This window comes from Ranitomeya variabilis, chromosome 3 (assembly GCF_051348905.1).
Source record: "Ranitomeya variabilis isolate aRanVar5 chromosome 3, aRanVar5.hap1, whole genome shotgun sequence".
Classification (NCBI taxonomy): Eukaryota; Metazoa; Chordata; class Amphibia; order Anura; family Dendrobatidae; genus Ranitomeya; species Ranitomeya variabilis.
The window spans coordinates 777818819-777833560 of NC_135234.1; the positions used below are offsets into that span (position 1 = coordinate 777818819).

The 14742-nt window shown below is 49.2% G+C and overlaps 1 protein-coding gene across 2 annotated transcripts in view; it reads right to left on the minus strand.

Annotated features, from left to right (window-relative positions):
* LOC143817478 (protein sel-1 homolog 3-like) overlaps positions 1 to 14742 on the minus strand; it is a 142270-nt gene that overhangs the window by 122816 nt on the left and 4712 nt on the right. For both annotated transcript variants that reach the window (XM_077298918.1, XM_077298919.1), the window contains exons 2-4: positions 10440 to 10971; positions 7234 to 7360; positions 6801 to 6922 (exon numbers count right to left, since the gene is read on the minus strand). In XM_077298918.1, coding sequence (XP_077155033.1) covers positions 6801 to 6922; positions 7234 to 7360; positions 10440 to 10971 — 781 coding nt within the window. The remainder of the gene's footprint in view (positions 1 to 6800; positions 6923 to 7233; positions 7361 to 10439; positions 10972 to 14742) is intronic.

The window sequence follows — 14742 nt, forward strand, 5'->3', positions numbered from 1 at the left end:
GTATTGTCAGCCGTTTCTCCAGACCTGCGGCGGGCCTTGCAGGAGTTTCAGGCGGATAGACCTGATCGTTGCCCACCTGATAAACTGTTTGTTCCTGATGATTGGACCAGTAGAGTAATCTCTGAGGTTCATTCTTCTGCGTTGGCAGGTCATCCTGGCATTTTTGGTACCAGGGATTTGGTGGCAAGGTCCTTCTGGTGGCCTTCCCTGTCACGAGATGTGCGAGGCTTTGTGCAGTCTTGTGACGTTTGTGCTCGGGCCAAGCCTTGTTGTTCTCGGGCTAGTGGATTATTGTTGCCCTTGCCTATTCCTAAGAGGCCTTGGACGCACATCTCGATGGATTTTATTTCAGATCTGCCGGTTTCTCAGAAGATGTCTGTCATCTGGGTGGTGTGTGACCGTTTTTCTAAGATGGTCCATTTGGTTCCTCTGCCCAAGTTGCCTTCTTCTTCCGAGTTGGTTCCTCTGTTTTTTCAAAATGTTGTTCGTTTGCATGGTATTCCTGAGAATATCGTTTCTGACAGAGGGACCCAATTCGTGTCTAGATTTTGGCGGGCATTCTGTGCTAGGATGGGCATAGATTTATCTTTTTCGTCCGCTTTCCATCCTCAGACGAATGGCCAGACCGAGCGGATTAATCAGACCCTGGAGACATATCTGAGGTGTTTTGTGTCTGCTGACCAGGATGATTGGGTTGTTTTTTTGCCATTGGCGGAGTTCGCTCTCAATAATCGGGCCAGCTGTGCCACTTTGGTGTCCCCGTTTTTCTGTAATTCGGGGTTTCATCCTCGATTTTCCTCTGGTCAGGTGGAATCTTCGGATTGTCCTGGAGTGGATGCTGTGGTGGAGAGATTGCATCAGATCTGGGGGCAGGTGGTGGACAATTTGAGGTTGTCCCAGGAGAAGACTCAGCTTTTTGCCAACCGCCACCGTCGTGTTGGTCCTCGGCTTTGTGTTGGGGATTTGGTGTGGTTGTCTTCTCGTTTTGTCCCTATGAGGGTCTCTTCTCCTAAGTTTAAGCCTCGGTTTATCGGCCCGTATAAGATATTGGAGATTCTTAACCCTGTTTCCTTCCGTTTGGACCTCCCTGCATCCTTTTCTATTTATAACGTTTTTCATCGGTCATTATTGCGCAGGTATGAGGTACCGGTTGTGCCTTCCGTTGAGCCTCCTGCTCCGGTGTTGGTTGAGGGTGAGTTGGAGTACGTTGTGGAGAAAATCTTAGACTCTCGTGTTTCCAGACGGAGACTCCAGTATCTGGTCAAGTGGAAGGGATACGGCCAGGAGGAGAATTCTTGGGTTAATGCATCTGATGTTCATGCCTCTGATCTGGTTCGTGCCTTTCATAGGGCCCATCCTGATCGCCCTGGTGGTTCTGTTGAGGGTTCGGTGCCCCCTCCTTGAGGGGGGGGTACTGTTGTGAATTTGGATTCTGGGCTCCCCCGGTGGCTACTGGTGGAATTGAACTGGTGTCTTCATCTTCTCTGTTCACCTGTTCCCATCAAGATGTGGGAGTCGCTATATAACCTTGCTGTTCTGTTAGTTGCTTGCCGGTCACCAATGTTATCAGAAGCCTCTCTGTGCTTGTTCCTGCTCCTAGACAACTACTAGATAAGTTGGACTCTTGTCCATGTTTGTTTTTGCATTTTTGTTCCAGTTCACAGCTGTAGTTTCGTTACTGTGTCTGGAAAGCTCTTGTGAACAGGAATTGCCACTCTGGTGTTATGAGTTAATGCCTGAGTTTTAAAGTAATTTCTGGATGGTGTTTTGATAGGGTTTTCAGCTGACCATGAAAGTGTCCTTTCTGTCTTCTGCTATGTAGTAAGTGGACCTCAAATTTGCTAAACCTATTTTCATACTACGTTTGTTATTTCATCTTAACTCACCGCCAATACATGTGGGGGGCCTCTGTCTCCTTTCGGGGTATTTCTCTAGAGGTGAGCTAGGACTAATATTTTCCTCTGCTAGCTTTATTTAGTCCTCCGGCTGGTGCTGGGCATCTAGAATCAACGTAGGCATGCTACCCGGCCACTGCTAGTTGTGCGTTAGGTTTAGTTCATGGTCAGCTCAGTTTCCATCTTCCAAGAGCTAGTTCCTATATATGCTGATGCTATGTTCTCTTGCCATTGAGATCATGACACACGGTACTTCAACTGTTACAGACTCAATATATGTCACACAAGTAAGTGCAAACAATAAACAAGTGATGATGCTACTCTACGTATAACCTCCCTGGCCTTTACTAAGCAGGCCTCACGGCTGCCGTGTTCTGACTACTGAAGCCTACACTAGGCCCTGACATGTGCACAAAACAGGAACAAACTCACGGTGATGTTGGGGACTCAGAACCAGTCCCGGGGGGCCCCCAACAGTCTAGTACGGTGGTGCGCACGGCTTTCCGCCAGCCTCGTGAAATGTGGTCTTCTCCTTGCTTTGGGGTCCTTGAGGTGCTCCTGGAAACTGTAAATCCCTTTCTCGGTATCTTTGTGGCTCCTTGAACTAACACAGGACAGCCACCCTCGCTGCACCCGGAAAAGTCTGTGAAATCTCACAAGTCCACTCCGTTACAGGCTGGGGGTCCTCTCTTGCAGCTATATCAGGACACAGTTCTCCTCTCTTGCAGCTATAAGCCCAAAGTTCTCTCTGCAGCAGCCTCAGCTCACACATGCTGTTCAGGCTCCACCCCTGCCATCTGCACAGTCCAGTTCATTCACACAGTATATCCCAGGGGAGAAGAAGAACAGTCCATCCTGCCAGACAAGGGGGTGCAGTCTCTTAAAGTAACAGTGTGTTCCTTACTGTCCATAACAGCACCACCCTCCTACATAATCCTAAACCCCTCATTTCCCCCCCTCAAGAATTTATATGGTTCCGTGCTGCGGCAGACAGGTCTCCCTACACTACTCATTCCCCCCTCCCACCTGATACTGGTTAAAACTGGTACATAAAGCATGGGCTTCTATTGTTCTTTTAAGGTTATATATATTGGAACCGATCAGGGCTAGAGAGATAAGGATTATATATTCCGGATGTCCATCGAGAGCTCTGTAACTCACTGAAACCGCTAGAAGCTAAACCCAACGAGTGCAAGGAGCAGGTTTCTCCGTAAGCGGGTTCTGTAACTATGCCGTGTTTACACTTAAAAGAATCCCCCTGATGTGGTGCACATCCTGATCATTGTGTATTTCGTATACGAGGTTCATATAGCTCTAAGAAAAGGGGAGGATTTAGCCTCTAAGTGAGGTCACCACAGGAGGAGTGGCTTGGTTTTAGGCTAGGAAATAAGTGAGTGAAGCAGGAGTCTTCGCGTGTTATTTGTCCGGGGTCTAGCTGCTATACAGATGTGTGATGCATCTTGATGTGTCCCCTCCTCCACAGCACATGGTCAGCCATGAGATAAGATAACATAATGAAATATAAGTGTTTTTTTCAATTTTAAACCCATTTTATTTGTAATTGTACTGGACCCATTAATAATTAAGAAATCGGAGCTGGTGGCAGCAGATTTGTCCTGTGCGTTTGGGAGGCTTTGTATCAACGGCAGCGTTGATAATTATCGTTCCCGCCTGAGTGGGAGTAGTTATATCGCCCTCGCTGCAGTGTGCCCATTAGCCACTACAAAGTAAGGCAGCCTTTCTGGCGACTAATTATCCTAGGTGTAGTACTCTTTCTGACCTGAGGGTAATGGGAGCGCCAGAGAACTGCCAGCTCCAAACCGGAACTGGGAAGAGGGATATAGATAAAACCCCTTTAGAAAGAACCAGGGGCAACCAAACAACCCCGGTTCATGACAAATTGGTGTGAGTGGTGGGGATGATAAAGGTATCCTCCCCGTGAACCGTGACATATTGGTGACAGCGCGGTGGGATTCCTGACAGAGCTGTACTTCAACCTCCATTGAAGTAGGACCTTCTGCCATGAACAGGTAATTACAGTGGAAATCTGCTCTGAGAACCAAACACCAAGCCTAGTATTCATATTCATCTGTTCACTGGTCTCAGGCACTCCACAAGTTTAGTGTCTTTCTTTCGTTATTCCTTTTTATTCTATGTGATTATATATATTACGTATTGTTTTTTTCCCCCATTTTCTATCATGTTGTATATTTTTATAAACACTGCCTGCCTTTCTGGATAAAATATATAAAAATAATATCAGTGTTCCTCTTGCTCTGTAAACCGCACCTCTGAAGCCATACACTACCTGTAACAGGCGTCCCATAGGCCTGTATAAATGATTGGTGGTGGCAGCTAGTATTTCCTTTTGTTATTGCGGAGCTAGCAGTGACAGTATCGCGGTATATATATATATATATATATATATATATATATATATATATATATATATATATATATATATATATATATACAATCCATTTGTTAGTATCGAGGTGTATATATCATATGCTCACTATGAGGTCCCCAATAACCGGTCTATTAGTGGGTGCAGCTGTGGCCTTATCCATCACTTGTCACTTAATTGCGTTATTGTCCTGACGATTGGAAGCAGCAGTGTCTCGTTTCCCTGACAAATTGGTGGCAGTGGTGGGGTTTCAACAATTCCCCCAGCTGTTATCCTTGACAGTCAGTGTTCATGGGAACCTTTGTGTTGGGACCTGTCATCTGGGGCCCCTCATTACTGGGCGGTGCTAGCGCTGACATCTGTAGGATTGGTGTCAACGATGTCTGTCAGTTTTATTTGGCACAAATATCTCCGGTCGTAAACCAGAAAGGAACACAAAGAACTTCCTGATAGTAAATCACATCCTGCTCGACCACAAACTTTATATTGGAAAGATCCCAGGAACTCAGCACAGCAGCACAGAGTGTTTTCCGAGAGGAATCATTTGGGTTAAAAGATAAGGATCACACGCTGCAGGGACACCTATCTGGTCAGGAGCACACACTGCAGGGACACCTGTCTGATCAGGAGCGCACGCTGCAGGGACACCTGTCTGATCAGGAGCACACACTGCAGGGACACCTGTCTGATCAGGAGCGCACACTGCAGGGACACCTATCTGATCAGGAGCACACACTGCAGGGACGCCTATCTGATCAGGAGCACGCACTGCAGGGACACCTGTCTGATCAGGAGCGCACGCTGCAGGGACACCTATCTGATCAGGAGCGCACACTGCAGGGACACCTGTCTGATCAGGAGCACACACTGTAGGGACACCTGTCTGATCAGGAGCACACGCTGCAGGGACACCTGTCTGATCAGGATCACACGCTGCAGGGACACCTATCTGATCAGGAGCACACACTGCAGGGACACCTATCTGATCAGGAGCACACACTGCAGATCCATCTGTCTGATCAGGAGCACACGCTGCAGGGACACCTGTCTGATCAGGAGCACACACTGTAGGGACACCTGTCTGATCAGGAGCACACACTGCAGGGACACCTGTCTGATCAGGAGCGCACGCTGCAGGGACACCTGTCTGATCAGGAGCGCACACTGCAGGGACACCTGTCTGATCAGGAGCGCACACTGCAGGGACACATGTCTGATCAGGAGCGCACACTGCAGGGACACCTGTCTAATCAGGAGCACACGCTGCAGGGACACCTATCTGATCAGGAGCACACACTGTAGGGACACCTGTCTGATCAGGAGCACACACTGCAGGGACATCTGTCTGATCAGGAGCACACACTGCAGGGACACCTGTCTGATCAGGAGCGCACACTGCAGGGACATCTGTCTGATCAGGATCACACGCTGCAGGGACACCTATCTGATCAGGAGCACACACTGCAGGGACACCTATCTGATCAGGAGCACACACTGCAGATCCACCTGTCTGATCAGGAGCGCACACTGCAGGGACACCTATCTGATCAGGAGCGCACACTGCAGGGACACCTGTCTGATCAGGAGCACACACTGTAGGGACACCTGTCTGATCAGGAGCACACACTGCAGGGACACCTGTCTGATCAGGAGCACACACTGCAGATCCACCTGTCTGATCAGGAGTGCACGCTGCAGGGACACCTGTCTGATCGGGAGCACACACTGCAGATCCACCTGTCTGATCAGGAGCACACACAGCAGATCCACCTGTCTGATCAGGAGCGCACACTGCAGGGACACCTGTCTGATCAGGAGTGCACGCTGCAGGGACACCTGTCTGATCAGGAGCACACACTGCAGATCCACCTGTCTGATCAGGAGCACACACAGCAGATCCACCTGTCTGATCAGGAGCACACACTGCAGATCCACCTGTCTGATCAGGAGCACACACTGCAGATCCACCTGTCTGATCAGGAGCACACACTGCAGATCCACCTGTCTGATCAGGAGCACACACTGCAGGGACACCTGTCTGATCAGGAGTGCACGCTGCAGATCCACCTGTCTGATCAGGAGCACACACAGCAGATCCACCTGTCTGATCAGGAGCACACACTGCAGATCCACCTGTCTGATCAGGAGCACACACTGCAGATCCACCTGTCTGATCAGGAGCACACACTGCAGATCCACCTGTCTGATCAGGAGCACACACTGCAGGGACACCTGTCTGATCAGGAGCACACACTGTAGGGACACCTGTCTGATCAGGGGCGCACATCGCAGGGACACCTGTCTGATCAGGAGCACACGCTGCAGATACACCTGTCATCAATGAGCTAACCATGGTCGGAGGACAAGGTACACTTTTCCTGCAGTAGAATTTCCAGTGGTCAGTAAGGCATAGGTCACAGTCATGAAGACCAGATCCACACATCTCCCTCCACATACATCTGCCCCATCCTCCACACTGCGCCTCTCTGCATCCTTACCTGTCTTTGTCATCAGCAATGCAGGAGTCATGTATTCATGTTTCCTGTCCAGATGGTAGAAAACACCGCAGAAAGTGGACAGACACCATTGTGTAACGTAGATCCAGAAGTGGAACGTACAACTACGGAGAGCAGAGACATCAGATGAGATAACATTCCTTACAACACCTCAGTACACCTCCTGAAATGCAATGCTGCAGGGCTCAGCTGGTTCACATTTCTGTTTGTGCAGGTTTGAATGGAACTGGAGTAGATTCAATGAAGTATCAGCTCATTTCCTAACCTTGTCCCCACCGATAAACAAAGGAAGCTGATGACCTGTGCAGCCATATAGTCAGGTTTCCTCTGCTGCAGCGATTTGGCGATGTGCGCTGCACTACTGTCTATGCACCATGTATTATGTAAAAATCTGCTCCATCTTATGGCTTCTCACCGAGGAGACGCTTCCTGTCGCTGTCTCTGCAATTCCAGTACTCGGTCATGGTGTGGATTCAGCACTCTAATTACTCCATAACTCCCACCGGTGCTGGCGAACACGAAGGACAGAAACTGGACGACCTCTACAAAGAGAAGACACCAAACACATAGTGAGGGTGACCTCCACAGATAGAAGACAACAAACATAAGGTGAGGATGACCTCTACAGAGTGAAGACACCAAACACATAGTGAAGGTGACCTACACAGATAGAAGACAACATACATAAGGTGAGGATGGCCTCCACGGAGAGCAGACACCAAACACAAGATGAGAACAATCTCTACAGAGAAGAGACCCCAATCACAAGGCAAGGATGACCTCTACAGAGAGGAGGCACCAAACAAAAGGTGTGGATGCCAGCTACAGAGAGCAGACACTATTCACAAGGTGAGGACAACTTCTGTAGAGTGGAGACACCAAACACAAGGTGAGGATGACCTCCACAGAGAGAAGACAGCAAACACAAGGTGAGGACGACCCCTACAGAGAAGAGACACCAAATGGAAGCTGAGGATGATCTCCACGGAGAAGAGACACCAAACACAAGGCGAGGACAACCTCTACAGAGAGAAGCACCAAACACAAGGTGTGGACACCTGCTACACAGAGGATACAAATCAAAAGGTGAGGGCAAACTCCACAAAGTGGAGGCACCAAGCACAAGGTGATGATGACCTCTACAAAGAAGACACCAAACACAAGTTGAGGACGGCAGCTACAGAGTGAAGATCATCATATCAATCATAAGGTGATGACGACATCCAGAGAAGAGGCACTAAACACAAGGTGAGGACAACTTTTACCAAGAGAAGACACCAAACACAAGGCGAAGGCGACATCCATAGCGAGAAGGCACCTAACACAATGTGAAGAAAACTTCTACAGAGAGGAGTAACTAATCATAAGCTGAAGACGACCTCCAGAGAGAAGACGGCAAACACAAGATAAGGAAAACTTCTACAGAGGAGGCAGCAAACACATGGTAAGGAAGACCTCTACAGGGAGGAGGCAGCAAACACAAGGTGAGGATGACCACTACAGAGAAAAACACCAAACAGAAGGTGAGCCCAACCACGAGAGAGGAGAAAACACCAAACATAATGTGAGAACAACTGCTACAGAGAGGAGACAAAAAACATGCAGTGACGATACAAATCAAAAGGTGAGTTCCACCTCCACAAAGTGGAGACACCAAGCACAAGGTAAGGATGACCTCTACAGAGAGAAGACATCAAACATAAGTTGAGGATGACCCCTACAGAGAGGAGACACCAATCACAAGGTGGGGATGACATCCAAAGAGGAGGAATGAAAACACACAGTGAGGGCAACCTCAATAGAGAGAAGGCACCATACACAATGTGAAGAAAACTTCTACAGAGAGGACAGCCACTATAGAGAGAAGACACTAATCACAAGCTGAGGACAAACTCCAGAGAGAAGACACCAAACACAAGATAAGGAAGACCTCTACAAAGAAGAGGCAGCAAACACAATGTGAGGACAACCAATATAGAGAAGAGACACCGAACACAAGGTGAGGCAAACCTTCCAAAAAGGAGACCTCAAATAATAGGTAAGGATGTCTTCCTGAGAGGATACACCAAACACAAGGTAAGGACAACCTCTACAGAAAGGAGACACCAAACACAAGGTGAAGATGAACTCCACAGAGAGGAGACACCAAAAACAAGGTGAGGATAACCTCTATAGAGAGGAGACGCCAGACACAAGGTGAGGATGACCTCCACAAAGAGAAGACACTAAATACAAGTTGAGGACGACTTCTACAGCGAGGAGAAAACACCAAACACAAGGTGAGGACAATTGCCACAGAGAGGAGACACCAGTCACAAGGTGAAGAAGACCTCCAGAGAGGAGGCACCAAATACAAGGTGAAAACGACCTCCACAGTCGAGGTGACATCATGCACAAGCTGAGGATAACCTCTACAGAGAGGAGAAGACACCAATCACAAGGTGAGGACAATTTCCACAGAGAGGAGACACCAGTCACAAGGTGAAGAAGACCTCCAGAGAGAAGGTACCAAATACAAGGTGAAAACGACCTCCACAGTCGAGGTGACATCATGCACAAGCTGAGGACGACCTCTACAGAGAGGAGAAGACACCAATCACAAGGTGAAGATGAGCTCCATCGCATCCCAACTTCTTTCATGCAACCTGGTACTTCAGTTCTTCACCATTGTGAAGATGCTTGCAGTCAGTGGATAGTACACCAGAGATTCTATACAGTTCACCACATACAGAGTTTCACAGGTTCATCCAGACGCAGGATAAACTAGTTCAGATGTTCATATCTCCATTGAGGATGTGATATTTTGTATCTGGGATCTGATGGAACGTGGCTTCTCCTGTAGAATGTGGACACACTGGGGTCTGACCCCCGAAAGCTTTTGTACCCAATTCTTTAGAGATTCCAAGATTACTATACTGCCCCACTATATAGAGAATAGTATGTGCCCACCACCTCCACTTCGGGGGCTTCTCTGTCCTTCATCTACATCTCTACATCCATAGACATTAATATGGAGAAAAGTATGTACCCCTCACATCCACCTCTGAGGGCTTCTCTGTTCTCCATCTACATCCATAGACATTAATATGAAGAAAGTATGTGCCCCCCACATCCACCTCCGGGGGTTTCACTGTCCTCATCTACATTCATAGACATTAATATGGAGAAAGTATGTGCCCCCCACATCCACCTCCGGGGGCTTCTCTGTTTTCCATCCATAGAAATTTATATAGAGGAAAGTATGTGCCCCCCACATCCAGCTCCAGGGGCTTCTCTGATCTCCATCTACATGCATGTATTATACGATCTGATTAGTCATAGCAATCTCTACGCACAGTAACAGGGTATGCTGTCACTGTTTAGGACCACCCATTTGACAACCCAACACTCTAACATATCTCATTCAGCTCATCTCCTCCTGCTAGTTAACATTCTCCTCACAGACTGCATTTTCAAAATCAAAACATTTTGTTTAAATGTTGCTGTTTTTTTCCAATAAAAGAAAGGAAGTTGATGCCCTCACCCCAAAAATTGAACCCTCATCCAAGAACCATTGGAGGAGCCTGGTAAATGTATGGAACCATCCATATATATGAGGTCAAAGTCATCATCATCCCTCACCTTCCTCCACTGGACATTGTATTATTTTATCCATTGTGAGATTCCATAAAAGATCCTGGTCCCAGAGGAGAGTCTTCTGGTGGTCTTTGTAAGGTCGGCTATATAGAGGTAAGGGCTTCATTCGGTGAGTTGTTTTCACCATCGATTTGCTGTATGAATGACTGTCCGGCTCGTCAAAGTCAATAGGATAATCTGAGATCCATGCTCTCAGCAGTACATCTGTCACCTGAACAGGCTGTCTCAAGAAATAGTCTTCTTTGTAGACCATTTGGTCCGGAAAGTCTACCTTGATTTGTCGCCTTGATTCGGTTTCATTTGGGCTACAAGTCCAGCGTTTTTTAAATATACCAACCAGGGGCCGAGAGAGAGAAGAGGCTAAGATGTCAATGTGGACAACCTGGTTCCTCTCACAGTGATAGAAAACTACCAGCACTGGACTCTTGGAAATCTTCTCTGGTGGGTTGATGAAGTCGATGAAGGATGACCGGCCAATGGTCCCTGTCTGAGATGTGATCATCTGCATCCAACAACACTGAAAGCAAAAGAAAGTATTCGATTTTATACATACATCACAAATATCAATACAACAAAACCCAGACTCATATTTAAATAGTGCGCCAAAAGTGACACAATTAATTACATATTTCTCCAAAAACATTGTATCTCAAAAAGGAGGACAAATGGTTTTTTTTTTTTAAAATATATACAAAAGCCTTTGTTGACATAATAATAAACATACAAAAAGACAGATAAAACCATGTGCTATAAGGGACACCACAAAAAGTGGTGGCGTTCAGTACAAAGTATAGCTCAATTCACAGTAACTAACTTAGTAATGGTAAGATGAGGACTTGCTGGTTGAGCTCAGAGTGTCACATTACAATGCTGTAGGCAAAAAGTACCATCAGTCATTATACTATTCCTATGTCTATACTAATGCCCAGGGTTGCATGGTTTGTGGTCAAGAGCCCAAGGTTCAAAACCAATCTGATATTACAATCATCAAAGGTCCCCCAAGTTCATTTGTATAATACACAGTCAGAAAATCATCTTAACCCGCACTGAAACGCCAGCACCCAAACCACGACGCGCGTTTCACTGTCCGTTGACTCTGCTTCCTCAAGGGGGAGCACTATTCTTAGTCAGGTTGCAGGACCTTTTATCTCCATAGTAACAAGTCATGTGATAATCACGTGACCAGCCTCGCATGGTAAAGTATTAAGGGCAGGACCTTTCATCTCCACAGTAACATGTCATGTGACAATCTAATGACCGGCCTCACATGGTAATGTATTAACGGTGCCTGCGCCTGAGGCCAAAACACTGTCGCACCCACACCCCCCGGCAAGCGCCCCAGACCTGCGAGCCTTACCATGTGAGGCCGGTCATGTGATTATCACATGACTTGTTACTATGGACATAAAAGGTCCTGCAGCCTGACTTAGAATAGTACTACCCCTTGAGGAAGCAGAGTCAATGGACAGCGGAACGCGCGTTGGGGATTGGGTGCTGGCGTTTCAGTACGTGGTAAGATAATTTTCTTACTGTGTATTATATAAATGTCTCCCCCACAGCTTCTCACCTGGCAGAGGATCATGTACAGCGTCTCCCCCACAGCTTCTCACCTGGCACAGGATCATGCACAGCGTCTCCCCCACAGCTTCTCACCTGGCAGAGGATCATGTACAGCGTCTCCCCCACAGCTTGTCACCTGGCAGAGGATCATGTACAGCGTCTCCCCCACAGCTTCTCACCTGGCATAGGATTATGTACAGCGTCTCCCCCACAGCTTCTCACCTGGCATAGGATCATGTACAGCATCTTCCCCACAGCTTCTCACCTGGCAGAGGATCATGTACAGCGTCTCCCCCACAGCTTTTCACCTGGCATAGGATCATGTACAGCATCTCCCCCACAGCTTCTCACCTGGCAGAGGATCATGTACAGCGTCTCCCCCACAGCTTGTCACCTGGCAGCGGATCATGCTCAGTGTCTCCCCCACAGCTTCTCACCTGGCAGAGGATCATGTACAGCGTCTCCCCCACAGCTTCTCACCTGGCATAGGATTATGTACAGCGTCTCCCCCACAGCTTCTCACCTGGCATAGGATCATGTACAGCATCTTCCCCACAGCTTCTCACCTGGCAGAGGATCATGTACAGCGTCTCCCCCACAGCTTTTCACCTGGCATAGGATCATGTACAGCGTCTCCCCCACAGCTTCTCACCTGGCAGAGGACCATGTACAGCGTCTCCCCCACAGCTTTTCACCTGGCATAGGATCATGTACAGCGTCTCCCCCACAGCTTCTCACCTGGCAGAGGATCATGTACAGCGTCTCCCCCACAGCTTCTTACCTGGCAGAGGATCATGTACAGCGTCTCCCCCACAGCTTCTCATCTGGCAGAGGATCATGTACAGCGTCTCCCCCACAGCTTCTCACCTGGCATAGGATTATGTACAGCGTCTCCCCCACAGCTTCTCACCTGGCATAGGATCATGTACAGCATCTTCCCCACAGCTTCTCACCTGGCAGAGGATCATGTACAGCGTCTCCCCCACAGCTTTTCACCTGGCATAGGATCATGTACAGCGTCTCCCCCACAGCTTCTCACCTGGCAGAGGATCATGTACAGCGTCTCCCCCACAGCTTTTCACCTGGCATAGGATCATGTACAGCGTCTCCCCCACAGCTTCTCACCTGGCAGGGGATCATGTACAGCGTATCCCCCACAGCTTCTCACCTGGCAGAGGATCATGTACAGCGACTCCCCCACAGCTTCTCACCTGGCACAGGATCATGTACAGCATCTCCCCCACCCACAGCTTCTCACCTGGCAGAGGATCATGTAAAGCATCTCCCCCACAGCTTCTCACCTGGCAGAGGATCATGTACAGCGTCTCCCCCACAGCTCCTCACCTGGCAGATGATCATGCACAGCGTCTCCCCCACAGCTCCTCACCTGGCAGAGGATCATGTACAGCGTCTCCCCCACAGCTCCTCAACTGGCAGAGGATCATGCACAGCTTCTCTTCCACAGCTCCTCACCTGGCAGAGGATCATGCACAGCGTCTCCGCCACAGCTTCTCACCTGGCAGAGGATCATGTACAGCGCCTCCCCCACAGCTTCTCACCTGGCAGAGGATCATGCACAGCGTCTCCCCCACAGCTCCTCACCTGGCAGAGGATCATGTACAGCGCCTCCCCCACAGCTTCTCACCTGGCAGAGGATCATGTACAGCGCCTCCCCCACAGCTTCTCACCTGGCAGAGGATCATGTACAGCGTCTCCCCCACAGCTTCTCACCTGGCAGAGGATCGTGCACAGCATCTCCCCCACAGCTTCTCACCTGGCAGAGGATCATGTACAGCCTCTCCCCAACAGCTTCTCACCTGGCAAAGGATCATGCACAGCGTCTCCCCCACAGCTTCTCACCTGGCAGAGGATCATGTACAGCGTCTCCCCCACAGCTTCTCACCTGGCAGAGGATTATGTACAGCGTCTCCCCCACAGCTTCTCACCTGGCAGAGGATCACATACAGCATCTCCCCCACAGCTTCTCACCTGGCAGAGGATCATGCACAGCATCTCCCCCCACAGCTCCTCACCTGGCAGAGGATCATGCACAGCGTCATCCCCCACAGCTCCTCACCTGGCAGAGGATCATGTACAGCTTCTCCCCAACAGCTTCTCACCTGGCATAGGATTATGTACAGCGTCTCCCCCACAGCTTCTCACCTGGCAGAGGATCATGTACAGCGTCTCATCCACAGCTTCTCACCTGGCAGAGGATCATGCACAGTGTCTCCCTCACAGCTTCTCACCTGGCAGAGGATCATGCACAGCGTCTCCCCCACAGGTTCTCACCTGGCAGAGGATCATGTAGAGCGTCTCCCCCACAGCTTCTCACCTGGCAGATGATCGTGCACAACGTCTCCCCCACAGCTTCTCACCTGGCAGAGGATCATGTACAGCGTCTCCCCCACAGCTTCTCACCTGGCAGAGGATCATGCACAGCGTCTCCCCCAGAGCTTCTCACCTGGCAGAGGATCATGTACGGCGTCTCCCCCACAGCTTCTCACCTGGCAGAGGATCATGCACAGCGTCTCCCCCACAGCTTCTCACCTGGCAGAGGATCATGCACAGCGTCTCCCCCACAGCTCATCACCTGGCAGAGGATCATGTACAGCGTCTCCCCCACAGCTTCTCACCTGGCAGAGGATCATATACAGTGTCTCGCCCACAGCTTCTCACCTGGCAGAGGATCATGCACAGCGTCTCCCCCACAGCTTCTCACCTGGCA